This window comes from Xylocopa sonorina, chromosome 9 (assembly GCF_050948175.1).
Source record: "Xylocopa sonorina isolate GNS202 chromosome 9, iyXylSono1_principal, whole genome shotgun sequence".
In the NCBI taxonomy this organism is placed as follows: domain Eukaryota; kingdom Metazoa; phylum Arthropoda; class Insecta; order Hymenoptera; family Apidae; genus Xylocopa; species Xylocopa sonorina.
Genome location: NC_135201.1, coordinates 6,687,122 through 6,714,122, shown reverse-complemented (window position 1 = coordinate 6,714,122; position 27,001 = coordinate 6,687,122). Strand labels below are relative to the sequence as shown.

General features: G+C 44.6%; 1 protein-coding gene across 10 annotated transcripts in view; it reads right to left on the bottom strand.

The window, feature by feature from the left end:
• The window catches only part of Dnc (phosphodiesterase dunce), a 219,903-nt gene that overhangs the window by 66,068 nt on the left and 126,834 nt on the right, over positions 1 to 27,001 (bottom strand). For 4 of the 10 annotated variants that reach the window (XM_076901299.1, XM_076901300.1, XM_076901301.1 and 1 more), the window contains exon 1: positions 9,400 to 10,422. The exons of 5 other annotated variants lie outside the window; for them this stretch is intronic. In XM_076901299.1, coding sequence (XP_076757414.1) covers positions 9,400 to 10,409 — 1,010 coding nt within the window. In that variant the 5' untranslated portion in view covers positions 10,410 to 10,422. Of the gene's footprint in view, positions 1 to 9,399; positions 10,423 to 27,001 lie in introns of those variants that run through there. One more of the 10 variants, XM_076901302.1, reaches the window with a different exon arrangement.

Here is a 27,001-nt window from a genome sequence, read left to right as displayed (position 1 = left end):
CGTTCGTTGGTCCTAGTGAACATTTTATGGGGACATTCTGATTTACACCACTCTGTGGGTCATTTAAATGTTCATCGAGCGATTAAACTTCGCGGGTTAGGTTGTGCTATTAATTTAGATTGGGCTGAACACGAGGAGCGCCTAAGGGTTGGTTTACATTTAATATCGATTATTTTTCTCGGTAGGTTCTTCTCACACTCGAACCAGAATTAACAGTGTAATCAATGGAGTCCTCGAGTACGAATCACTCGATGGTTCTGATTGGTTTCTTTTCTCGTCGAGAAGGAAACGAGTCGAAAGGAAAGGGAGAGGAATTAGTATTCCCCGACCACGTCCAACTCGCGAGCTTTCAGGAAAATTGTGGGATTACACGCGAGATCCTTCCGATTCAAGGTAACCTATCCTCCCAACCAATCCTTTTCGAACCGTGACTAAGACGAATCTCAAAAGGAAGCCCGTCCGCGTCGATGCTAAGCCCAAACACTCCATCAGACTTCGTTCCTTTGGATCTAATTGCAGTGTCATTAATTACTCGTCACTGAACGTTCGTCGACAGTAAATTACACATCAAAATTGTTTAGAGAACTGATCACTATAGATTCACTGACGAAAACGTATCCTCTTCAATCGTCCATCGATCGTTATCATCGTTGGCACCCAATTTTCTTCCAAGACACCCTTCAAATTCACCAGAGCCCCGCTCACACTTCACCACTCGCACCACCCCCGAATGCCAATCTACCACAGAGAGTCGATCCCCGATTCCTCCCTCGCAGTGCTCCGCCGCTCACCCCATCCCAGCGCCACAAAAACAATAGCTGCCAGACACCGATCCAAGGTTCCTCGTGCTTATATCGCGCACTCCTCCGTCAGAGTCCCACCTTGCCACCTGTCCAGCCAGTCAGCGATACATCCCCGTCGCTTCTCTCGAAACCAACCTACGCTGTCGCTGTTCCAGCGTGAACGTCGCACGTGGACGGTGTTCACCCCCTTCCAGCGGGTGTTCCAACGCAGAAAAACGACTCACGTGACGCACGTAGATCCAAGCGTCGCTCTGCGACAGAAGCTGGACAGGCGAAGGCCAGCCGCGCGGCTGATAGGGTTAAAGTGGCATCCCTCGACGTTCGTCGCGGTCCTCCTCGCCCTTGGACCAGGGTGGTTGTCGCGAGTTTTAGACGAGTTCGCACGGCGTTGGTGCAGGCGGAGGCGGGGATGGCGCGCAAAGTGGCGGAGAGACGCGATCAGCACCAACGTGGCTGCGAAAATGTAAACTTCTTCGGGGATGTGCTCTCGTTGGGGTGCAGGGGGAGGGGGCGCGGCCACGTTGGAGCAAGAGGACGGCTCTCTCTCGCGGCTCTATCGACGCGAGCGCCTCCTTCGCCGCCGAAAACCACCGACCCGCCACTCTGGAGGGGGTGGCGTCCCCGAGACGCACGGGGGTGGATCCGCGGCGGACGTTTTCGATTTCTCCGGAGCAACGTTGGCCAAGACGCGATTTCCAAAATTGTTCTTCCCATTGCTTAAATTTAGGACCAACAAAAACGAAGGCAAACGTGAACTTTTCAAGCTGTACGTTTGTGTCAAGCAGTATTAGATTTAGCTATTTTCTGCTTTTGTAGAAATAGAGAGAATGAAGAGTGTTCCTGTTCTATTTTAGGGGTAGGGATGTCAAAGTTCCCCCAGTTTCGATGTTTCTATCTTGGCGTCGTTTCACGCGGTTTACAAAGCAAATGAGTTACCAGCGCGACTAAATTAACGGGGAATATTACGGAAACGTAGACAGAAGTTAGTTCTGCACAATGCTCGGAAAGGGAACTTTCAATGAGGTGGCTCGTCTCGCTCCAACTGCAACGCGTCTCGTCCCTGTTCCGCCTTGCCCTGCTTACGGGGACGTTCAACAACATTCTATTCGCACGCCTGTCGCGCGCCGCATTTCTAACTCCTCGCAATTAAATCCGTCGTTCCGTCGAATTAACATTTTTCCCTCGCACACCCTCTCTGATGCGCGTGGCCAGAATTACACTAGAACTCTGCCCAGAAAAGTAATAGAAATACCTCGAATTCGTTTTTTTAGGTCGACAGGTGAATCATGCGAGGAATCGTTTAGCTCGATGAAACTAGGTTCCATTCATGAGAACAGGGTAGGCGAACATTTTCCAGCGTACGATCGGGGACCACGTGCTCTCTGCTCGCGGTGACACACCCACGATGTTCAAAATCAATGGAAAGCTGGGAGAGTGCAGCGGCAGTGCCGTGACCCTCCCTTCAGACGGTTTCTATCGCCTTTAAACCACGCGAAACGATAAAAACCCGCGATCGTAACAGATATTTCAACCGCGAAACGTGCAATTAAACGATCCAAGCGTCCTCAGCGTCGTCGATTTTAAATCCTGCGAGTCATGAATCATCCCCTCTGAGCCGTTCGATCGTGACGAGGTCCGTTTTAATCAGGACACGAGCGACGAACAAGCGAGACGAAAGGCGAAAAATCGCCAGATCCCATAACCGCGATAGCGGTGGCGAAACCATGACCCGCGTAACGAACACGGTGTCATGGTTAGAAACGCCGTGGACAGGGGACGAGGCGAGGGTGGTGGATTACGTACGACCCCACGTCAACGAATTCGTTGCGATATTGACCCTACGCACGCTAACTGTTACCATCACGGAAGAGCCTGGCCGTGTAACGAGGAAAAAGTTAAAGGTTAACAATTCCGCTTGCGGCATGATGGATCGCGTCGCTATTGCGTACAATTTTTTTCATTTCTCGTTCGTTACGACGATTGGCGCGGACGGTGAGTTTCCAGGGTGGACATGGCGAACCAATGATCGTCGCGAGCTCTATGATTTTAATAGAAGAAAAGAAAGAAAGAGGAATTGTAAGAGAAGCTGAGGGGTCTGCTGGAATTTATGGGAGGATTGTTAACAGGCAAAATTGTTAGCCCACGAAATATCGATCGCGTACTTTATTTCACGGGAGATGGGATATTGTGAAATATATCCAGTTAGTTTATGTAAGATGCAATTTATCAAAGGCTCCTGAACGATTTTCCAATACACGTTCTCTGAAATATTGCGTTGCGCGAATGATAAGTTGTCGCGCGACAAGTCTTTGCGATTCGTTATCGTTTATCGGTTAATTGGAATCTTTAGTGACAAACTGACTCCACGATTTCATCGCGATTTAGTAAAAATTTGGAGCAAGCTCGATTCGTAATCGAACTCTTTACCAGAGTTAACAATTCGAATAATTAAAAAAAGGAGTCCTGCTGAATTCACGTCAACCTAAATGAAGGGTGCATCAGGCGAACAGTGGCACGGGGGTGGCCTATCGAATCGACGATTTAACTCGAGTTACTTCCATTACGTTGAACCTCCTCCCCTCGAGGCTCGATCGAATCTACATTTTTCAGCCCGCCGTCTCAGAGGCGAGCACGGACACTCGAACGAAGCTTTTAACCTCGAGAAACATCTTGGGCTCTCGTGAAAGCGGCCGCGTTGTCCCTGAAACTTCACCCACAGCGGGTGAGCCACGTCGTTTTTTACTGTATCGCGCGACACGAGCTCGAGCAATCGTGTAATGCGATTCGATACACGAGCCAATCTACCAGAATCGGAAAAGTTGCCAGTCGAACCCTTTCGATGATAAACTTGCAGAGAAAGATGGGCTTGTGTGCGGTATGCAAATTTTTTGGGCGTCATTCGAAATCTAGAGAGTTTAAATAGGCAATCGTGGCTTAAAAGGGGAAACCAAAGTAGTGGTAGTGGTACAATAATTATTTCGCTTCAATCGCAAGTTTCTGAACCGCTAAAGTAATTAAAAGATACTAAAATTCACGGCAAGCGTGGATCTTCAAGGAACGTAACTTAAAGCACCTATACAACGATGTTAATATCTCGAGACAGATCTTCGTATCCATCTAACAAAGGAGGGAGGTTCGAGTGAAATGAGAAAACTTCTCGAGAAGAAATAAACCAAGATGGAACTACTTTATCATTGAAGAAGTAAGCCAAGCTCGTCTGCCCTTAGTTATTGATTTCTTCCAGGAGTTTCAGTGCTGCCGCTACGTTCTCCAACGATGAAACTACCGATGCTGTACAGAGCAGACCTAATGGGATTTGGTGTTACGTTAACTGAAATACCGACCGCGCAAACAAGTAAAACTTTTGCTTGTTCGTACCATTTCTTATCGTGATGAGCTACGTGTTATCCTTAGTCGGTAACTGTATTTGTTGGTAAAACAGATTCTCGTATTCTGCATTGCCTACGTAAGATAGCATTTCGATTGAAGAAAACTTCATCTGTTTGTTTTTTGCGAAAATAAAGTTGCACAAAATTTTTTTTAAGTTCTTCTATATAAACAGAATATAAAGTCTTATGAAATGTCTAAAAAATTGAATAAGAAATCAATTCTAATGCTTTCCATTGCTTTCTAGAAATTCATTAATTTTCTAGACGATTACTTAATGAACACCAGATTTGTGGTGAAATGAAATGAATACCAAAAGGAAAAGAAATAAAGAATTCAAGCATCCTTGTACATGCGTTCATATACAAAGTGGAACGAAATGGCCTGCGGCCTGTGTTGCCCTGTATCGAAGCCCTTTGAAGTGACACTCGCAATATGGTTTCTCGTTGCATCTCGAATGTCTAACTGGAGGAAAACTGAAATTTATTTATCACGTCAGAGGCCAGCATTTCGAGTCGATCGTCGAGTCTGGTTCCAAACGCGACCAATCACGGTCGGCAAACAGTGCGACCTAATTGAGTTATCGGTGAAACATCCAGTTATATTTCGCGTCACGGTGTACATGTGCCCATTGGAAATGTGTTTGCGCGACGAATTACCATTGTCGCGCAACTGAAACAGAAGCGGGACGAGAATTAGCTCGGCCAGATGGAAACGGGTGCATCTGCGCGTGAAAAATTGCGAGGGCAATCATGTCTGATAGGTCCGATTAAAATTTACCAGTGGTATTATAACGACATCTCGTCGAATGGTAACTTTCGAGCGATTTCGAGGAAGGAAGCAGAAAGGTTCACGCGATTCTCGATAACTTCGCGCAAGATTCGATCGCTTCAATGTTTAAATCGCGACGAGGAAATAATGGAAAATGACAGCCACTGTGACCTGCATTTGAAATTGCTATTCCTATTCAAGCATACACCCTCGCAACCTCAAATCATGCGCAGACAGTTGCGATACGTTGTGTACTGGACACATAAAACCAGACACGCTGTCAGCATGCACAATGGGGGTGTTCAACGTCGGAAACCATTAACTAGGCATTGTATTTCAATTCTCCAGACAGGCTCCTATCGTTCTGGCACGTCGTATAATTTAGTACAGCAATATATGACCGAAATTTCTAAACTTTTTACAAATCCACTTGGCAAATTCCTTGATTGCTTAATTTTCTACCCTTACGAGTCACCATCCCCTTTCTCGCGTATCCAATTAAACACGTGAAAAGCTTTCGCCGCCAACTCGCGCGTCTTTCAAACTCCTAATTGCCATCCTCAATTAAAACTCATAAATAATTCCCAGCTCTCTCAAATTTCCAACCACCAGTTGGGGAACAATTTCAAGTCGAATCTCACCGCACCACCCGTCGATAATGAATATTGTTACAAAGTCTCGTTTCGCGTTACACACCGTCAAAGACGAACGATCGATGACCGCCTCTCGTCGAAATTTCACTGGCAAACGTGAAACGCTGTCAGCGTGACGGAAGGCGACACGACACGTGCCGAAAACAATTATCGTTCGTGCACGATCCGATCGATCGCGCCTTTGCGACGTCCACAGGCTGAGCGTAACGTCCTCTCTTTTTAACGCGCACTCGAGGCGTAAGTAGATATACTTAGCGTCGCATGCATCGAGACGATGTCGTCATGTCCCTCGAGGATCTAGCCAGCCCCCAAAGCTGTTATTTACGAGCACGAGTGGACGATGTGGCAAAGTGTTTTCATGAAAATACCAACGCGCGAGAGACTTGCTTTTCTGAATGGCGGGGACGATCAACAGGATTAGAACGATAAGCGCGCATAAAGCTCTCGTAAGGAGACGTTAATCGCGCAATACCTCTGCGATCGTTATCGATCGAGAGCAGACACTGTTGCAGTCGCGTGAATGCTCGAAGCGTTGAATTCGTTGTTGGAGAACGATTGAAAACGGCGCTGAACGAGGAATCGAACTCGCGCGGGGTTGCGCGATAATTAACGATCGTCTGGTGAACCGTTCTAACGCGATTAGCGTCGCAAATTAATGTTAGGTGCACCTACGCGGGTAGGAGACCTCGTTGCAGGCGCAAACGTAAAGCCGCGCGCGGTAATACGAATCGATTGTCCTCCGACTCGTTACACGATATCTATCGAAATATCGATGTATCTTGCCCGATACACTGCCGCGTCGGTTGTATCCGAAGTAGCATCCATTTATTAGCTACGATAAATTTAAACGGCGGATTTATCAGTTGCACAGATCAGTAATAATCGAAGGACTTAACGCGTGTAGGCGTCACGTTATAAATAACAAGATTCGAGTAAATCGAGTAGAAAGTTCGTCTGCCCTTATTTAATCAGCCACTGCATAATGTTTGAAAGTATTATTTATTTAGAAAACTGCATATCTTTTTGGCTCGATAACATGAACGTGCAGCGTCATAGGAGATTGTGTTTGGCGTCGTTGGAAACATCGAAGCTCCTCCTTTAATATGCTCTTTATTTCGCGACGATACGCAATCTGGTTCCTGAGATATCGTAGTTTAAAGAGGATTCTGATCTTTAATTCATCCGCCACGCGCTTCTCAAGCTCAGACTCCTTACTTACATCACTCACTGGCCTAACTCATGTTACAAACGCTTACAGTGAGTCGTTGACAGCTGATCGAGCGAGCTACGACACGAGTAGAAAAGTGGATACGTGGTCAGCCACGCGTCCATCGAGACTGTCATACTTTGGAGCTTCGTATCTTGGAAACGAATTGAGATATTGACTTGGAACGAGACGCATTTTAAAGAGAATGGTTCTCTTTAACCTTCGACTGTGCTTTTATGAAATATTTAAATACCTCTCTGGCGGTATTTTAATAATAAATCTTGTAATTCATTTGCTTGCGAAACGTGGGTACGTTCGCTGTAATTGTCGGTCTGCAGGGCTTTTGATTAATAATCCGGCCTCAGAGGTGTAATTAATATTTCCTATCGTAACCAATAATTAATGGAAATGTATATCAGAAGCATTGGAGCATACCGTAATTAATCGGTAATTATAATATAATTTAATCCGCTCGAAATAACAAATAATATTAACGTATCCTGGGATACGTTATGGTTCGCATCGTTAAATGGTATAATAAAGAGTGTTCGAAGCTAATCCGTGCCAGAAGAATCTCGCCTCTCCTCCTATAAAATGTTCTTTCGACGTATAAATATCAGAAAAACATATCTGAATAACATTCCTGTTACGTTTAGAAGTGGAGGGTATCGTATGCGCGCCAAGGGTGCTTTCCTTTTATTCAACATGCACATCAAAGGTTGTTCCCATGGCAACGCTCAATATTTGAACCGTAAAGAAATTCAGTGAATGCAATTCTTGATAAAAAAGAAAGAAGAACAAAAAAAGACAGAGAAAATCGTACGTATGCACGTATACCTGCGCTAGAAAACAGAACGGTCCGCTTTTTTTCTTTAGTATTGATCAATCCACGGGATACGTCGGATAGAATTTACAAAAGGAAGCTTCGCGAACAACAACCGGAAAAACGAGAGAATTCGTTGCTTCTACTGTTTCCTATTAGATCGCAAAAAAAAAAAAAAATATCGAAAAAGTATCGCCTGGCTTCATTTACATCGCGAATTCGAAACCCAACGTGGAATCAAACGTAACAACTAATTCTGTACGCGTACGAAAATGTACAAACTTTATTTTCGTACAATTAATTACGGCCCCTGTTACGTTCTGTAAAAGTTCCAGCAAAGCCAGTGTGTCTCTCGCCGCGCAGCGATGCCACCAGGTTTCACTGGAATAATTTTCCAACTTACGTAGCGCGGAATTAATTAATTAGCTGAATAAAACAAAGATCGTTGCAACCCGCGAAAAATGTAAAATATTATTTTTTACAAAAGAGAGAAGGGCGTATAAAAATTAAACGAACATTTTTCTATCAGAATTTCAAACGCTCGCGAGAAACTGGATGATCGCGTGATCGGTCGGAACGGAAATTGCGCCAGCGAAACGGAGATTCAGTCGAACGCGTCGAATCAAATCAGTCCGTTAACATATCCAATCTTCGAAACTGCACGAGCCCGGATCGTAAGTACGATCAGTGGAAACGCATTGATCGGCAGTGACACGAACATAGATTGGATCTAATCGTGACAATCTCGCGTTTAGGTTTGCGCTGTCCCATTGACCGGTACCTGTTGGAACAAGACTGAATGTCACGCTAAAGATTTCCAATTGCGTCTCCATCAATCGAATCCTACACGAACAAGCGTGTACAATGGAATTGTCGAACACGAGCTAATTGGGGGATCAAAAATTATGTAAAAATGTAACAAATTCTACTGGCTGAGTGCGCCTTGCCGTTCGTATCTGACTCGAGATGGCAGACTCCATATCTCTCTTGGATTAAACTTACGGTCTAATCTCATCAAAAACGTATGAAACTCGAACTTCCAGACGCATCCGACGGAAGTATATCACGGAAGTATTATTCGCAAAGTGTCTCAAGTTACAGTATTCATATACCAGACGGGTATACGTGCAGGAGCTGACGGAAATTTGAATCCCCACCCGGTGGAGTTTCTCCAGCTCTAATTAGCGGCTACAAAATTCGCTTTAGGTCCGCTGGATCGAATTAATTCGAAACTCCGATCTGTTTGCCCGTGCAAGGGGATTCATCGTGACCCACGGGTCAGCCCAACAATTACGGAGTAACTGCTGGCGACTTTAGTCGGGGAAAGGTCACGCGTGAAGTTCCATCCCTAATGAAGCTATTCTCCAGGGATAATTCGCGGGGACTTGGTAGATTTTAACAAAATTTCCTGTGCCATGATAGATCGCGTTAACGCTTCGCAGCAATTTTTTTGACAGTATTAACGATAAAAAGAAAATAGAGTTTCAAGAAAAATTCCCAACTAATAAATAAGTCAACTAACAACTAAATATCAACCGATCGATGTGGCAGAGGTTACTAAATAGCGTCAAGCATTGGATATTCCCAAACTCGAGAGGAAAGTATGGCAAATACGTGCATAAAGTGTTGGCTATGTGTGTGATCGTGTGCGTGTCCCAAGAATAGCAGAATAAGTACAGGCAAAATACCAGGTCAGCTTCCCAGCACTGTGTCCAACAGCAAGAGCTCAATCTATCGTGTGATCCGACTACTCACTCTAAGAACACCTCGGATTCGCTTCTGGGCAACACCAACCTCGGCAGAACGATCGCCTTCTTGCGTCTGGTCTTCAGCGTTTGCGAGGAGAACTGGAATTCCGTCGACTGGATCGGCGAGTGGGGGCTTAGGATAGTGATTTTCCTGTCGCTACCACCGGGACTGGTCAGGGAGAACACGTTGGACGGTGGTGGTAGGCTCAGGTGCTGGGGGATCTTCCTCTCCAGCCCTGTATTCGCGAACAGGCCGCGCCTTACTTCAGCGTTCAGGCTCTCCTCTCTGTGAAGGTTGTCGCTGCTCTTCGACTCGACCGTGACGATCCTCCTGACATCCCTGCTGGACGAGGTCAGGAAGCTCCTGTAATGTCCTTTCGAACTGGCCACGTGCGACTCCGAGAGCGACTCCAACGACTTCGAGTCTTCGATAAAACGATCGTCAGCGCTGAGGAAATTCTTCGAAGTCCTTAGACTCTCCATGGACCTGGCTGTCATCTGGCTAGCACTACCAGTAGTGAGAAGATGCTGTTGTTGCTTCTGTAATTTAACCAGACTCTTTACTTCAGGCTCGTAATCCTCTTGACTGGAAGAAGATTGTGGGCTTCGATGCAATAGTCCTAGTCTGGTCCCAGTCAACTTGGACACTTTGCTCTCGTCCTCGCTCACCCTGAGGCTGGTCTTGGTCACAGTCTGATGACGAGCCATCAACAGGGACTCTGCTTCCTCAGGTACGTCCAGGGAATGCCTGTCTCTGCCTGAGATTCTGTTGCCCTTCTCGTCAGTGACGATTGGCTCTGGCGTCTCCCTGTCCGTGGGGATGTTCTCCACTTCGCTCTCAGAGGCGCCCTCCATGGTGTCCGAGTCCGTCGAGCTCTTCTGTCTGGTCCCCATCCTCGAGCTGATGGACGTAAATTTCGAGGTGGAAACCAGAAACTTGCTCTTCGTCTGCGCCTGGGACAGCTTGTTCACCAGAGTTACGGACTCCCGCTTCTCGTCCGTGTCATCGTCGTCCATCGTTGATGCAGAGAGGGGACGATGGGTTTACAGGGTGAGCGGAAGAGGGTCGATAAAACGGAGGATTTCAGCTGGGTAGAGAAGACGGATCGGCTGGATCGGTTTTCAAATAACGCTGGAGATCTCGTGGCACGTGTCAGGGACGATCGAATCCTGATTCCCGCCGGATTTCTCCGCTCATCCCAGCGAGAATCGCTGCTGGCAGTGCGCGCGCCTGGGGCCTGATCGAATCTATTAAGCGGACTCGTTCAGCGGGACGCTTGCAGGCTGAAATAGTTAAGACCTGTATCTGACGATGGGTTTTACGGTTTCCTCCTAGGGTCGTCTCTTTTGGAGTACCTTTCGTCACTTTCGAACTCTCTGCGGCGTTACGATTCCGAAAACAGAAGCGTTCGAGAAATATCTCGCGTCTGGAATTCTCCTAACGATTTTCGTTTACCCACCGAGTATATCACGCGCGAAGTATCTCGATGTAAAACGATTCCGACGGAGTATTAGACTTATCGTGGCTCCACTATCGACTAGATAAATCCGTGGATTAACCTAGAAACGCGGAACAGTCAATGATTGGCGTGCTTTCGCGTGAGACTGTAGCCAGGGTTCTTATTCTAGCCCAAGAACGATCATCGAGTAAAGGTAATATTTCATCGTTGGGTCGTCGTGGAAGGCTCGTTAAATATTCCTTGCGATTACTATGGAGCTGACCTTTTTTTCCTATACAGTTTGATACCCACGTATTTATTGCTACGTTTAACATGGCGGGGTGGAAGTTTCGAACGATCCAAGTGAAAGTCGAGAAAAGTGATTTCTAATCTTTCCGCGGCTGGCAATCAATTTTCCAGAGGAAGTCGAATCGTTTCGAGTTCTCGCATGGCCTGGCTTCGTTCCAGTTCCACGTAGATATGAAAAATCGCCGGTCTTTTGTGGAAGATCGATCTCGCGTCACCCGTAGATCCAATCGTCGTTAGCATCGATTCTCGCGAGCGCGTTAACGCGATTGCTGTGGTTTCGCGGCGAGTGTAATCTGCTATCACCCTCGAACGATCGCTCGTATCGCCTGCAGGTGTATTAAAGCAATGGCCATCCGGTAAATCTGCATTTAAGCTTTTCTCCGCCGACAAGTTTCCTCCAGCCGCGCCATTCTGTTCCTCCGCTACGCATTCGAGTTTATGCTTCCGCAAAATTGATTAACAACCGTTATTCGCGACGAGAGTTTGTTACAACGCGCGTTGCAATCCTCATTGTTCTCGATTGGAGCCCTCGAATGTGGATGTGACTGGAATTGGCGACACGGGGCTGGTACTAATGCCTCGAATAATAATAAGTACGTTGAAGTGGTTGTACAATCCTTTGATAGCTCGCACAATTACCGAGATACAATTACTCGCTAACTAACCATTATTACATTGAATTGTGTAATTAAACATCCCTGCGACTGTACTCGAACGAGTATCACATAAACTGAGTAATTTAATGGGGGTTAATAACTTAAGTGACTTATGCATCGATGCCAACTTACGCGACTCAACATCTGACGCTGATTCGATTACTTTTTACTAGATTTCGATTTTGAGAAACAAGCGAGCTCATTTTCTAAATGGGTCAAGAGCATAACCTCCACTCTGTGGAGCACGGTTCCCAAACTTCTCAGGAATGGTAATTATTGGACCGAGAGCGGAGCAGCCTACTTGATGATACAACCAACAGCCTCGAAATCGACACGAAATATTCATTTCCCGAATCGACGCGAGATATTCATTCCCATAATCCTGCATTTCTTGCGATACAATTCGAGCACCGTTTCCCGTGGAAATTACCAGCGAACGCATCGATGCGTGCTGAACATAAACGCGGAACGCTATGATTAATTAATCGGCCTCGAATTCCCGGGCAAATTTGCATCTTTATCGAGCCAATTGCGAACATTTCTCTTTCACGATTGACGATTCAATTTTCGATCTAAAAGCGCATCGAAATTCAGCCAGTTTCGAATCACCCACCAGTGATTCTTTCAACTCCATCGTTGTCAACCGTTTTGCTTGACTTCTCCTCGTTGAATATTAAATTTCGAACAGAAGAGAGAATTAATAGTTCCTCCAGATGGAACCAAGATATTCGCATCTACGCGATAGCCCTCGTGCGAACGATAAAGACAATGAAGGTGGCTGCTCGAGCGGCAAGTAGCGTCTAATTTCGACCATAGTCGCCAAGGGAATACGCTCGATGTTATGGGGTATCGTTTCATATTCTCGGAGCGTCCACCATGGGAGAGCGTCTCCTGGAACGAGTCTTCGAATACGTTTTTAACGGCCCTGACTCCCGTGGCGGAGATCAAATGGTTCCTTATTAATAGCCCCTCCAGTGGGGTGAAGATCGACGCGAATTCGAGCACTTAGAATGATTTAGCGGTGGCAAAGTTTTGATGGAGTTCAGCTTCGAGGAAGTTGGCTGTCGCAGCTAACGTTCGAAACTGGGTTGAATGGACGATTGTTCCGTTCCGTCGCGTTACAGAGGATTAATCGGTCGTCCGAAGTTGCCGCAATCAATTTTGGGTTTCAAATTATTGGAACACAGAGTAGTCTGGGTTGTACAATTGTACTTTGCGGGTGAATCTTAGTATCGAGTCCAACACTTGGACTTACAGTCATTGACTCAGCCTTCGAGATCGACGTAAGTGACTAAACTCTGGAGAACTTGAACTAACTCAACCTGCAGCTAACTCCACCTTCAATTCGCGACGCGAAAAAATTCGAACGAGTTTCGCTCGAAGTTCAAGGATGCCTTAATCCAGCGTCACGACCCAATTTCTGACGGCGGAGAAGAAGAAAATCCCAGTCGCTGGGAATTACGCAAACAAATCTTACTTCTGCGTTCCGTCAGGATATTTTCCACTTTTTTTTACCGTTTCTCAACCTGTAATCTCCGCGTTCCGCTCCAATTACTTATCCACCACGCTCGCTTGGAATTCTGACGAAGAAAAGAGCCGAGGCACGGGGTGGAGGACAGGCTCGGCTACGTCCGGATTTCATTTATTGTCAAGCAGTCCGTGTATAATTGACGCTGTAGTTCTCGACGTCACTTGAATGCGTTCACTGCATAACTCGCAGAAGGAATATTCCACGGAAACTGTCCCTTTGTTTTCTCCTGTCCGATTCCATCTACGACGAGAGATACGATCGTTCGCGAATCTTCTCATCGAACGATCAGGTTTCGATCGCGAACGACCATGAGACGACATTTTCTTATCTGCTTTTCCCGTTCAGATGTTGCGGAAATTGGAAATCGTTGGACAGAAATTGGGAATTCGATCAAAAGCGCGAGGACAAATAGGGGAAATTGATCACAGAGGTGTCGACTATAAATGAAAATGGTATTAATAGAGCGAGAAGGTAGCGCGGAAAATCGTCGAATTTCCCGGTGCCAAGGAAACGTGCCAGAATTCCGTGAGAATTCTTTTCTCCGATCGTTAGAGCCGTACAAGTCGGGCTTTACCAATTTCACGGTTTAAAGGGGGGCGAGGAACGGTCCACGGACGCCACTTAAAACGATTTATCGCGTCGACACCTTGGTTGCGGTTCTTCTAATTTCGCCGATGGCAAACTTTTAGAATGATGTAGTTGCAATCGTGTAACCTCGTTAGCCTTGCGACGTCAATGAGACGACCAACGTAGTACGATTAATTTCAACTTGAATTACAAATCCATTCGAACTTCGTAAAAAAAAAAATCGACACTCAAGATTCGAACAGAAAAATCAATTGTATCGCCCAGAACCTAATTTCAAGTCCACTGAATCGATTAGAAGCCTATCAGAGAATGAGATCACCTCGCGTGGAATGAGCAGAGATGTTCTAACGTGCCTATCGAAAGTGTTCCAGTTTCCTGCGCCCTTTATCGTTTAAAGGCGCGTTCCCACGCGATGCCTCCTCTGTTCAGCGCGTCGTTTCCGGATGATTTAGAGTTTCGTAGGCCAGCTCTGGTTGGCAGAGTTCTAGGTCAAACCGAGCACGCTGGCTGGAATCGTCGCGGAACCGCCACGACTGCAGCCAGCTGCATAAATCGATCCCACCCGCGCGAGATCCGGCCTCTATGCGCCAATTGATCATTCCTGATCGATAATTCACACCGTCGTGCACGCTCTCTACTCGTAAAAGTTGGGGTTTCAAACGTTTTTTTTTTTTTGGTACGTAAAGTGTAGGGAATAGGAAATTCGACAGCAGACGACGAATGAAACACGTTTCGCCTTCAGTTTCATCGAGTCACTTAAAGTGTTCTCGTTTACCACGACGACACCTATGGGAATCGTTCTTGGTACTTGACGAGATCGTGGAGAACTGGCTAGGGATATTGCATCGGTTATTATTCATCGTTACGAGGCATTTCGACTGCAGCTTCGATGCCAATATCGATAGATACGCGCACAGGCTGTTTTTTCGCCTCTTTTAATACTTTATAGTGAATGAAATTTTGATGTTTCGATGTTTGTAGAGGTAACTTTCTCGATATTTGTTTTTTGTAGCTACAAGTATCGTTGAATGTGAAACATTGAATGGTCAGAAAAACGGAGCACGAAAATTCATATATTCTGATATCATTCGGGTTGTGTTTTAATTAAATTACATCGCGGACGTGGTTTTTATTGAATAAAACATCAACAACGGTAAAAAATCTATTACAGCGTATTTCCGGGAATCGAATAGGCCAGCTATGAATATGTACACCTCGTTTTTGCATTTCAAGTGATATAGGGGATTATTGTCGTATGTACGAATTTTAATTAAACATTTCGATCGATCCTCCGTCAGACCTCGAAATGCAATTTCAGTGAATAATCGTCATTCACGAGGAAAATAGTTGGCAAACTAGAGAAATATATCGTACTTTGGAATTAGAAAAATATCACGGAGATTAATCATTTCCCTAACGGATAGTCAAGTTTACTAAAAGAATTCGTAACACTCGAGAATTCCTTTACGGTGCTTCGAAGGTGTTAACAAATTCTGTTTGATTCGACGGATGAGGAAAATATCACCCCGTGACCTTACGATAAAGAAGAAAAAAGTATTTGCCTGCAATTTGCATAATGACGGACGAAACTTGCTCAGTTGCAAAGAGATATCGCTCATTGAAAGTGTCTCAACTGTTTCCTGTATTCCAGACGCAAAATACGAGGCGATGCTTCTCGACCAATATTCAAGCCAATTAATTTTTCTCGGTAAAAAGGTTGCGTCCCGATCCCCACGTTTAATTCGCAGTTACTCTTTAATCAACTTACGTTGCGCTGAGCGAACGAGTTAATCCTGCCGCTTCTGAGTTCGGAATCTTAACTACCAACAGACTCTGACTCGATAATTGAACATATATTAAATAATTGCACGAATTCGCGGCACTTGGAGCAGCCAATCAAACTACAGACCAGGTTCGAGCTTTCAGGGCCGGTAATTAATTGCTGGCTTCCGCAGCATTAAACTTTAAATTACCATCGAAGCTTTAACAGCGGTAACTTTGGTTTCGTCCAACTTCATTCCGCGCAGTCTCCACTAATTACGACTCCTATGAACGATTATAAAATTATAATCACCGATCTCGTGGCTTCGTCTACTCTCCTTTCACCTTCCTATTCCTTTATTTCTTCTTTATCGAACACTTTTGCCAATTCAGTTGACGATATCAAACAACATATCATCACTAACCGTCACACGTGTTTTCTGTCGAGGCAACGCAGCAGAGAAAGAAATCGTGCGGTGACTTACGAAGGTGGCCAATGGACGAAAGCAGCATCGCGAGTCGCCGCGAGGTATACCAGTCGATTCGTGTACTACGCCACTATTTATAACGCCACGTGTGAATGACTCCATTCCAGCAACGCACTTCGCACGAAACCACGCAATTCACTCTCGCATAGCCGCGAGTCGACTGAATGTTAACCCGCAAGGGTAGTCGGTCGCTTAGGCACACTGGAGAAGGGGTAGCGTCGTTATACGCGACTTACCCCCACCGTAAGAGCAAACCAAGCCAAGGCCTTCGCATATAGAATATTTGCACGCGCCTCTATTTCCTGTTCCACTGTGCGCTATCAATTTTCGATTATATAATTTCGTTTTTTCATTATATTTAATTATATCGACTGTATAACTGAATGAAATTTATTTCGTTAAATGATTGAGAGACGAAGACTTCGAAGGTGACGAGGAATTTTTGTCGAACGTTATTTATTGCCAATTATTCATAGGAATATTTTCGTACTAATTTCGACTGGTAACAATGTACTTAGTCATTTTAGTGTGTTTGTTTTGGCATCAAGGATCGAGCGCAGGGTTCGAAATGTCACGGAACTCTCATTGTTTCTGAACCGTTTCGAAACGACCAACGAGAAGTTTAATTTTAAATAATTTTTGCGCTCCATCCTCGTTGCTGTTCGAATCCAATTTTTTCCGAAGCAACGTTCAAATGAGGCTGTGAAACATTTACTACAACCAACAGGGAACAGGCGAGCGAGAAATGAGACTGAAAAGCTCTGTACCAGAGAGCGAAACATAAAACTGGAAAATATTCGCTCGTATTTTTCTTCCGCAATTTTTTACAACTCTTCCATCTTCGAAAAAATTTCTCCACACGGGTTGGAAAAATTTGCGGGACTCGTGTTTGCTTCGAGCGGAGAGAAATTTCTCGATTCGAGGGGAGTCAAATAGGGATGAAAGTTTCCTGGGAGAAATGGAAGAAGTTGCAGGATTCCCGAGGAATCTCGTCCAGAGTTCGATCACCTTGCTTAACGAGCTTTCTGTTTGAACGAAATCGTCGATTTTTCGAACGTTGCGAAGAAGAAGAAATAGGAAGAAAAATAATAGAGAGAGAGGTTAACGATCCTTAATCGCGAACACCACCTTTTCGAGAACTTTGCAATTGAAGCTCCCATGGGGTGAAAAATTGATTTCCACCGGAAGCGTGGTTTGTTCCATCGTTGAATCCCCTGGGATTCGACTTAAATTGGCTGTTTAACTTATTTATGAGCGATTTCTATGCGAAATCCCCTTCCCCTCTTTATCTGCTCGAAGTTTAATAAGACGAAAATAATTTTTGTTTCGCCGTATTGGAGAAGCGATCTAATCAAATTAAGTTTACTCTACGTTCATTTGTTACTTCGTAATGAAATTTATTATAATTATTATCGTTGTGTAGGAGAAGAGATAATGAATTAAATTTATTTGCTCGCATTGAATCGTAATATTTAAAATTAATTTGCCTCCTTTAGTCCGCGTAATTAATTTTGCATAATTCAGAAGACATTTCTCGACGAATTACACGAGAATTAAAAATTTTATTTTCACAACCTCGATTGATTTCCAAAAATTTCTGTCAACCGAAGTACTTTTCACGTTTGTACCGCGTGAAAGGGGTTGCAAATATTTGCCTCTGTAAATGCAAGTAGGTATATTTTTACAGGTTGAAATATTCGCAAACGTCCACTGCTTTTTTATGGCCATCGTTGATCCTTTTTTTTCAAATAAATATACTGTTTATCAACGGGGGATGACCGTGGGAGGCGCGGCAGATGAAGTCGATCGATATCAGTCATTGTCGATTGCAGCGGAATCGTTCGACTGGCCGTGTTTCATCGCTGATGCTCGTGCAATGTTCAAAAATTACTGACGCACCTTCGTATCTCTGCACTCGCACGATTTACTCCGCTCCATAGACAATTTTTTTAATCCGCTTCTGACAACTTTCGAGCGCGTACCAATTTCACTACCAACCGAGTTTCGATGTATATTTCTCTTTTTTCATAATTCTGTTCATTTTTTATTTCATAATTTCCATTCATCCTGGTACAAATGACGAGTAGTCTTTTTGAAAATCAGCCGACCCATTCAGCCTTATGAAATTTTATCTCATACGCAATTCGTCAAAGGTACCGTGTCCATCCCGTGGCAATTTAATTTCTTTCCTCTGCATTTAATCCTCGTTTAATCCTCGACTTTTCCTCGTCAACAAAGTAATCACTCTCCTCTGCACTCAAAGGTGCAGAATGTGAGTAGAATTAAGTTGTTTAACGCGAACGATGTTTCCGCGATGTGTTATTTTAACGAAATACCTACTACAGGCTAATCTCGTTCTGCGAGGAACGTTAATGAAGGCATTATGCGCCGGATAGGATGCATTAATTTGTTAAAGTAGCATTCTACCATCTGTTGCTATTTCTTCAGGATCATCGAAGGGCTTTAAAGGGAACGCGTGTAAGCTCCGGTTAATCGAACTGTTTGAGAAGTACGATTTTATTAATTTACGTGAATTGATTGCAATTTGCTAATTCCTCGACGTTGGAAAATTTGTTAGAAGGAAAAAGGCTAACTGAGAGATATGAAAATTAGTTTCTCGAAATTCCTCGAGTACCGTCAAGTTTCGGTACAGCGCTACGTAATGCAGCAGTTCGAGTGGATAATTAACAGGAAAGTTACGCGAGAATTTATTTGAGGATCTAACGAGCTCCAGGTTGATGCCATTAACGAATTCAACTATTCATCCCAGAGTTAACTAAACGATCGAATCTTCGAAACAGCGACTCTAGTCTCCTCCATTATTACACTCCAATATTTGCTATTTACACGCGTACATCAGATTATTGACTCGCTAATTTCAGACGTCAATAACGGAACGAAATTCTGAAATTACTTTTCTCGCTCGAAGTTACGAAATATTCGCGTTGCTTCACCTTGTGTTCCTCCGAGACGTAAAAAACACCGGAACCAATATGGCGACTACGATTGTACTAGTCGCACAATACGGCCGACTGTCGACCAAGTTCGTTCCAACTCTCATAGAAAGCGGCTATAACGTTTTGCATAATTCAACTGGCTGCATTCTAGCTCATTGTTCTCTTTACGTTCTTTCTTTTGCTACGTCCCGACTCTTCCCCGCTTCTGGCTCGTTATTTCATTCTATTTCGTTTGTTCGTCGAGCATCGTTATCCTCGTTATCATTAAAAACGATTTTCCTTATTCATTTATTTTGGTTAGAGTAACAATTACAATCGAGAGAGAAAATATTCCGAATGTCACTTCGTTTTAACGAAAATTCTAAATCGAAGCTCGAAGGAGTACGCGTATTTTAGAATGGAAATCGTTTCCTGCCAATGCTCGTTGGACCAGTTGACACGCGGAAGATAAGAGAGCGAAACGTGCAACGCGACGGCGTTTAATTAATTCAAATGACGACACTGAGAAGATAATAGCGCGACCAAGTTAAATCCCGAAGAATTATGGGCTATAAATTGGCGATCCCATTTGGCAAACGGAAAACCACTTGTTCTGCAGATGTCTCGGTCGTAATTGAAAAGCTGCTGCATGCACGCCTTTAGAAGGAAAATATAGTGAATTTCAACTATTGTTTACGTCCGTTGAATTTAATTGCGCGGACGTTAATTCTCTCTGTAGATACAAATTAACGTTTCATAATATTGACGTAAACTTCTACGCTCCCTTTTTATTTCACCATTTCCTGGTACCCTGTGCGTCGCCATTTTTATGCACTTCGGCGTTTTAAAACTACGAACGCGTTAAACAAGGTTTTACCATATTCATAACGTCGCGCGATGCATAAAAATTAACTTCAGTTTATGGGGACAGCCATTCTTCCCTGCACTTCGAATAATTTCTAAGGAACAAATGTTTATTGCTCGCTTCCTGCTCTTACTTTTGAGAGAGGTTGCGTGGAAGGACCAATTTCTCACAGAACTTACTTCAAACATGGTTAAAATTGCTGAAACTTCTACTTTATTGTATTAGATTCTTCTATTCATCTTCTTTGATAATTGAAACAAGAAAAAAGAGGAATGAAACTAGAAGAACTTCTGCCAGCAATTTTGAAAAAACACGAACGATCCTCCGTGATTTGATGACCAGTTTCCATTTATTCAGACAGCGAGCACGTATTAACCTGCGGGCGTTGGTCGTTCGAGGAGGAAGTCTGTGAATCCCGAATTGACTTGTCCAATTAGAAGCAGTTATGCTACGCTTCGGGGCAGTCCATGCAGATCTCGCCAGAGAAATCAGCATCGAAGCTGCGATGCTATTAGCAAAAAAGTAGAGAACAATTCTGGATGTTCGTTAACAAGAAACGAAGCAGGGTAGAGCAGAGATCGCTAATTCTACCACAGTAGATCACTGTTCGATGGTAGAGAGTAATAATGAAATTGAAATTAATCGGAGGACTAAAAGAAGTATCTACATTCGCGCTATCCTCTGCTCGCCGTAGAAGTTCACTTTAAGAATGGAGATCAATCGAGCAAATCAGCTTAAGGGACGTCAATCTGGATGGAGAAAAAGAATGGAAGATTAAACGGAGGGGGTATTTCATTTCAGTCGATCTGCATGGGCTCCACGCTAGGGATAATTGACGCGCGAGGCTGAGGCAGCGAGTAAAAAGGGTGAAAGGGTTGGCGAGAGGCACGGATCGAGCATCGCGCGTATGCGATTCGTTTTCAAGCTCGAAACGAGTCGCGATACTCTTTCTTTTCCTCTCTGAGAATGGAGAATTAACGAAGAGGTCGAATCTGCTTTGGAAAAAAAAAAATGATTATTTGTAGAGATTCTGTGAACTATCGGCTGATGAATCGAAGACTTTAAAGGATGGGACAAGAAGTATGAGAGGAGAAAGAATTAGTATTCTCTGATGTAGCGTCTTTGGACGCATTTGATTTTTTCCGAAGGGTAATCGTTCAACCAGCGAGCTCGTATTCCATCCAACTATCGCGAAAAACAGCTATCTACCGGGTGGACAACGGGCGATCAATCAACGTTAATCGTAAGATGCCCTATTTCCAGGCTGCCCGCTATCTATCGTACACCGACAGACTCGTCTGACTACGATCAACGCATTCTACTCGTGTTGGTCGATACAAACCCGCGAACACGAATCCACGGCCATTAGAGTAGATCTATGACGGATAAGTAGATGGAAAATTAACAACACGCGAGCTCTGCTGTTATTTTTTTCTTCCTCCTCTTTCCACGTCAAAGTGTCAATTATAATGGTTGCCACTCCGAGAAACGTGATTTAACAATTAACGATAAGGAAATTAGAAGTTGCCCTCGTGGGCGTTGTATTTCTGAAAGTTCGATCGCGTATTATCAGCGAATATCTGACTCCGGTTAGTTTCCTCGAGTTATTAAATCAAAATCTCCGACGGAATAGTTGCACGAGCGATGATCATTCACGTCAGCGGGAAAGTTTCCTCGTACATCATTGCAAATTGATGGATCGGAGCTTCGCCTCCATTTTTTCTTCTGACAACCCATTACGAGTATACGCTAAAGCTCGTCAAATTGCTTTTTCCCTATGCACGATTGACGTTTTCATAAAAGGGGTATCAGCAGCGAGCAAAAATCGCGAGGATGACTCCCTGGGCGAATACCAAGTGGCGAGGACAAAAATATTCGAAGCTCGAAACAAATGGTCTTCCTCATCCCCGAATTCCACGGATTCCTCCGGTCGAGTACCCAAGAATCGTTCTATTCCCGTCCCAAGCGTCGCCGTCGTTGCTTCAACGAATTCCTCGAGCAGCCGAAAAGCAACATAACCGAGGGGATCCTCGGTTATGTTGACCTGTCAACCGTTCGTTCTCCGCGTCGCTGACAGCTCGCTACGCGTTCCAACCGCGACGATCGTCGACTTCGAGGCGCAACAGCTGCGTGGGATCGTTGAAAAGAACCGCGATCGAAGTCGCGATCGAGGCTCGCGTACCAAATGGCAGGCCAAACCAAGTGGCACAGCGTGGAATCCTGGCGAAGACGAGGCTTCGAATTAAGTTAGTGGCTTTTCTGGCGAGATTTCGACTGTTTAGAGGATCGTGGATTGAGAGCTGGCCAAGTGCTCGAGACACTGAACTCTGACCCTCGAGGGTCGCTTCTCGTGTGGGCGATGGACGGGTCCCAGCTGATGTCTAGTCGATTGGACGAACGACTGTAGTTTGTTGGTTGGGAATGTGTTTGGTCGTCTTGAATAACTTAGCGGTGATTTAAAAGAAGAATCGAGAATAATTTTTTTCAACTGAGAGAAAAACAGTTTCGTGTGGATTTTTAGTGATTAACGCAAATTTTAGCGAAACGTCCATTGAACGAAATTTAATGAACGGATGGCGAACGGCAAAGGAAACGACAGGTTGCGCAATGCACATCTGTGACAGCTTGCCTTCGTTCTTCGCTGCGTTTGCGATATTCCATTTATTAGATTAAAAATGTCCATTAGCTACAATTTTGTCGCGTTGGAGAACGCTGTCACGAATTCTTGTTTTCCGTCGGTATAACCCGATCCGACGTTAATTAATCGGCCGTCCACGTGACAGGGCTCGCGTAAAAACGTGATCTGAAAACAGTACGAGACCCCAGAACATTCCCACTTACGCCAGGTGTATGGAAAATATCAAAACTCTGCAATTGCCACTGCAACATATGCTTCGTTTCCACTTTTGCATAAAAAGCACGTTTTCGCAAGTATTTTTCTTCTTTCTTTTCATTTCAATGCTTCCTCTCTTTCTACATAAAAATTGCAATCTCTTATGTGGGTGGAATTTTGCTACGATTGTATTTTTCGTTCTTTTTTTTTCGTGCCACTTTTTACCGTAACAGTTACAAAAACCTAGCACAATACTACTCTATCGAAGTTCGAAATTTAATTAAAAATATCGCAAGCATTTAATTTTGTAAAATAATTTTCTATAATCTTGTAATCTTCGAGAATATGTTTCGTCGAGACTGGATTGAAATGTTTTCCGTTTTATACTGGAAATTGAATTTCAAGTGTAGCATTCTTGGTATGGATCCAGTCATGAGAATAGTACAGCTGTACAAACAAAGTAACCGAACAGAGACGTTTTCGAGGACGTGGATCATCAGAAAATTTATATAACAGTATCATATGCTTTAAGTTTCCCAGAACTGGTTCTGCCATTTTTATGTAAAAGTTTCTGCCTTCCAGGTAATACCAATAATCGTATCCCACATTCTACAGCGGTAAGAATGTAAAGAATCATTTTCAACATACTATGCGACACAGCAAATACTGGCGTAGAAGAGGTCCAACCACGATATAACAGTAAACAGTGAAAAATTGCTATTACCACACCTAACTCTCCAAAGTACCAAAGGTATGGGAGGACATAGCTTCGCTTTAACTGGCAAAACCATTCCAAGTTTGTGGAGCCGCTTTCAACTCTGAACTATTCATCAAACTTTCACTTGGGGCCAACTTTCCGCGGGCCAAAAGTCAAAGTGGAACCAGTTGACCAGGGGGCAGCCGAAAAACCTTCAGAAACAACCGTGATACGTGTTCTTCTGGCCTTCTTTATCATTTATCTTGTTTGCGCAGGTAGAGAAGCGACCTGTCTTGTCTTTTGGATCAGCAACGCTCGCGAGACGGTCAAAGGAAGAGACTGGTGAAAAAGAAGAAGCGGAACACACCTTCGCGGTGGAGTGGAATAACAATGGAGACGTCAGCGGCTATCTCTTTCGCATCTCGCGAATGCACTCGCGCTCTTGGTGTAAGAAGATTTCCACATCGATTTCTTCTCTGACAGAGAGCTGATGTTGCAACCATTTATTTGTGGATCTCGCGAATTTAGGTTAGAATACTCGAGGAATAGATCTCGCGATCTTGCATCGAAGATTAGGCTAGATTGTGTTAGGGTAGGTTAGCTTGAGAAATCCTCCACCTTTCCTCGAGGCTGTGAACTATTTTTAAATTACAATCTCGCATCCCACGAGCGAAGAATGTAGAATTAAATATCGAACACAGAGATCGCCAATTCAGAAGAAAGCACTTCCTCGGACATGCTTAATGCCCTGAGAACATTTTGAGCACGGATTAGATTTCAGAGTTGTTGAGTTGTTAAGAGGAAATTATTCTGAGAAAATAAATCGCGTTAAATTTATTAAGGCTCTTTTTTAAAACACTTTAACGCCGAGAAGACGGTGCTGAACTCGCGCGAGATTCTTCCTGTTGAAATGATGAGTGTTTAAGAATTCGGGTACTTAAGTTCAAACCGGTTCAGCCTATATTTACGAGCCTGAGATTGATTGCTCGGGAAGAACGGCAATTCAGATTGACAGAAGCACTAATTCAGGCTGGTGGATTTATTTTTACAAACAGCCGTTTATTTAACCCCCCACGTTGTTACCATGACTCATAAATCATTTCCAAGTACTAACATAACTCGCGAGGTAGAAGTATCTGTTTAACAAATGAAAGCCCGGCTAAATTTAAATTGCTAAGTAGTACAAACTTACTAAATAATTTTAACCCCTACGAAATCACTTATGACTCATTAACTCGTCATATAATATATAGATCTATTTAATTATACCATCAAAGATTCATCTCAAATATTTAGAAATTGTTGCTTGAATCACCCATTGAAAATTGCCTAATATTCTCCCATAGAACCATCGAGTAGCCTCTAAACACCCAAGCAAAACACGAAGAACAGTATACAAAAATCCCTTAGCCAAACAGCCCTTGGTCGTCTCTCCACCAACAATTCCGCCATTCGCCCTCTCAAACTCTCCAGCGTTCTACGCAAACCCAAACTTTCCGAAATACCGCCAGAACGGTTCCGTTCTACACGTTAGAACGGTTGACTTCCGCAATTCCCTCGAAAAGCGACCACGAAAGCACGCTGTACCGCGAGCACTCGAAATCGATGACCGAGGGCGAAGAGGGGAACGGCTCCGATGGCCTGGGAACTGGCGATTCGTCATAATCCACCCGGTCGATTTCTACGTTCACGACGATCAGACGCGCGCTTAACCTTTCGCGACGATACGAGAGGGTAACTGCCGGTACTCCAAAAGATGGGGGCATCTCTTCTCAGATAACTTTGCGATCGATCTGGAAGAGCTAGATTCCTTTGGCGGCGCTGAACTTTGCGAACGTACGTTCTAATTATTCCATGCGGATGGTCGAGAAAAAACGTGACGAGTTCGCTTTCTGTAGGCTCTGCATAGTAGAATTTGCCTGGAGGTAGAGAAAAGTAGGTTCTTGGCTTGGCGTGGCTCTCTACGTTCACGCTTGACGCATTTGGTTTCGTTTTTAATTGACAGAATTTCCTTTTGGAGTTGAATAACTGTGGTTTGGGACTCGCGTTGTTCTTCTTTGACTTTTACAGTTGATCACTGTGCGGTACGGTTAATTTCTAAACATTCCACGGGTGTATCGGCTTTAATGAAAATGTTCTAAAGGTGGCTGTCGGTGGTCTGGAAAATTCGCGCATCAAAGATGCACCGCACAAGCAAAGTAAAAGATTATGTATTCAGGGTCGAGCGTGTAGTGCACGATACACACTCGAGTACCCGATACTCGAGTAGCTCTCGTGGTTGCACGTAAAAATAGGATAATGCTGGAGGTGTCGCGGTGCAAGCGTTTCCTTTTCTTCGATGTTAATAATAAGGATAATCGTCGAACAACAAACAGCCACGCTTCCTCACTGACGAACCTTAACTACGGTTCAAATTTTTAGAACCCCTGCTTTCAATTAAAAAACATATTACAACAAAATTCTATCAACATTTCTCGATCAACACCGATCACTAAATAATCCCAACAACCTACAACCATATCTTAAATCACACAAAACGCGTGCCACTAGTCACCTCAACACCCTTACCCACAATCTTTCCCTAAAACCCAATAAAAACCCACTAAAATCTCGACACAACTCCAGGACAACCTTCAAAAAAGCCACACCAAGCTCAAGAGTGAGAGCAGTTCGTCAGAAATCGCGAGAAACCATCAATTATCCTCGACAACGTAACCAGACGAATTTCCACGTCAGTGACCCAGTTCAAAGGATTCTAGCTCTTCGTTTGACAGCCGTTCTCACCTCCAAGGTGTCTCGAGTCCTCTTCAGGGTTCGCGCTCAGAAGACGAGGGCGAAGGAAGCGGGACGACGGGTCACGGGATCCTCTTCGAACAAACGACACAGATAAGGACGCACCAAGGGTCTCATTGCCGCGCGCGAGCAACGATAGTCGCGGAGCGGAACGACGAGGAGGATTACCAGCGTTGATCCGCTCGAGGTCGCGCGTGCTGTCGCACTGAGACAGCGTCGGTGGGCTGCCCTCCTGCGAACCCAGACCATCGCCACGAGCATGCTCTCTCTCTCCGTTCCGCTCGACTCGGCGCTATGTCTCGCCGTGACACGCGTTTCCTTCGGGATTGGCTGTTGTCTGGCCAGCGTAATGGACACGCGAGGGTGTCCCTGACGGAAGGATGGATCGGACAGGGCCTGCGAGCGGCTACGACGACGACGACGAGTTTTAATGAAATTGTCTTGGCTCTCGTCGTAACGCTGGACCTGACAACTTCTGACTCGCCGCTGCAATTTTCCGCGTTCAACCGTGCAACGCATTACCAACCGATCCCCGTGGCTATCTACCAACGATTCACGGGTGAAAGGTCATCGCCGATAGCTGGAACGAGCGGGCGCAACGGTGCAGCTCGAACTGCGGAATTTCTGGCGCCTGTCGATAGACCATCCGCATCGCACACGCCGCTTACAGACGATAGGTTAGGATATTGTAAAGTATTTTAAGGAATATATTT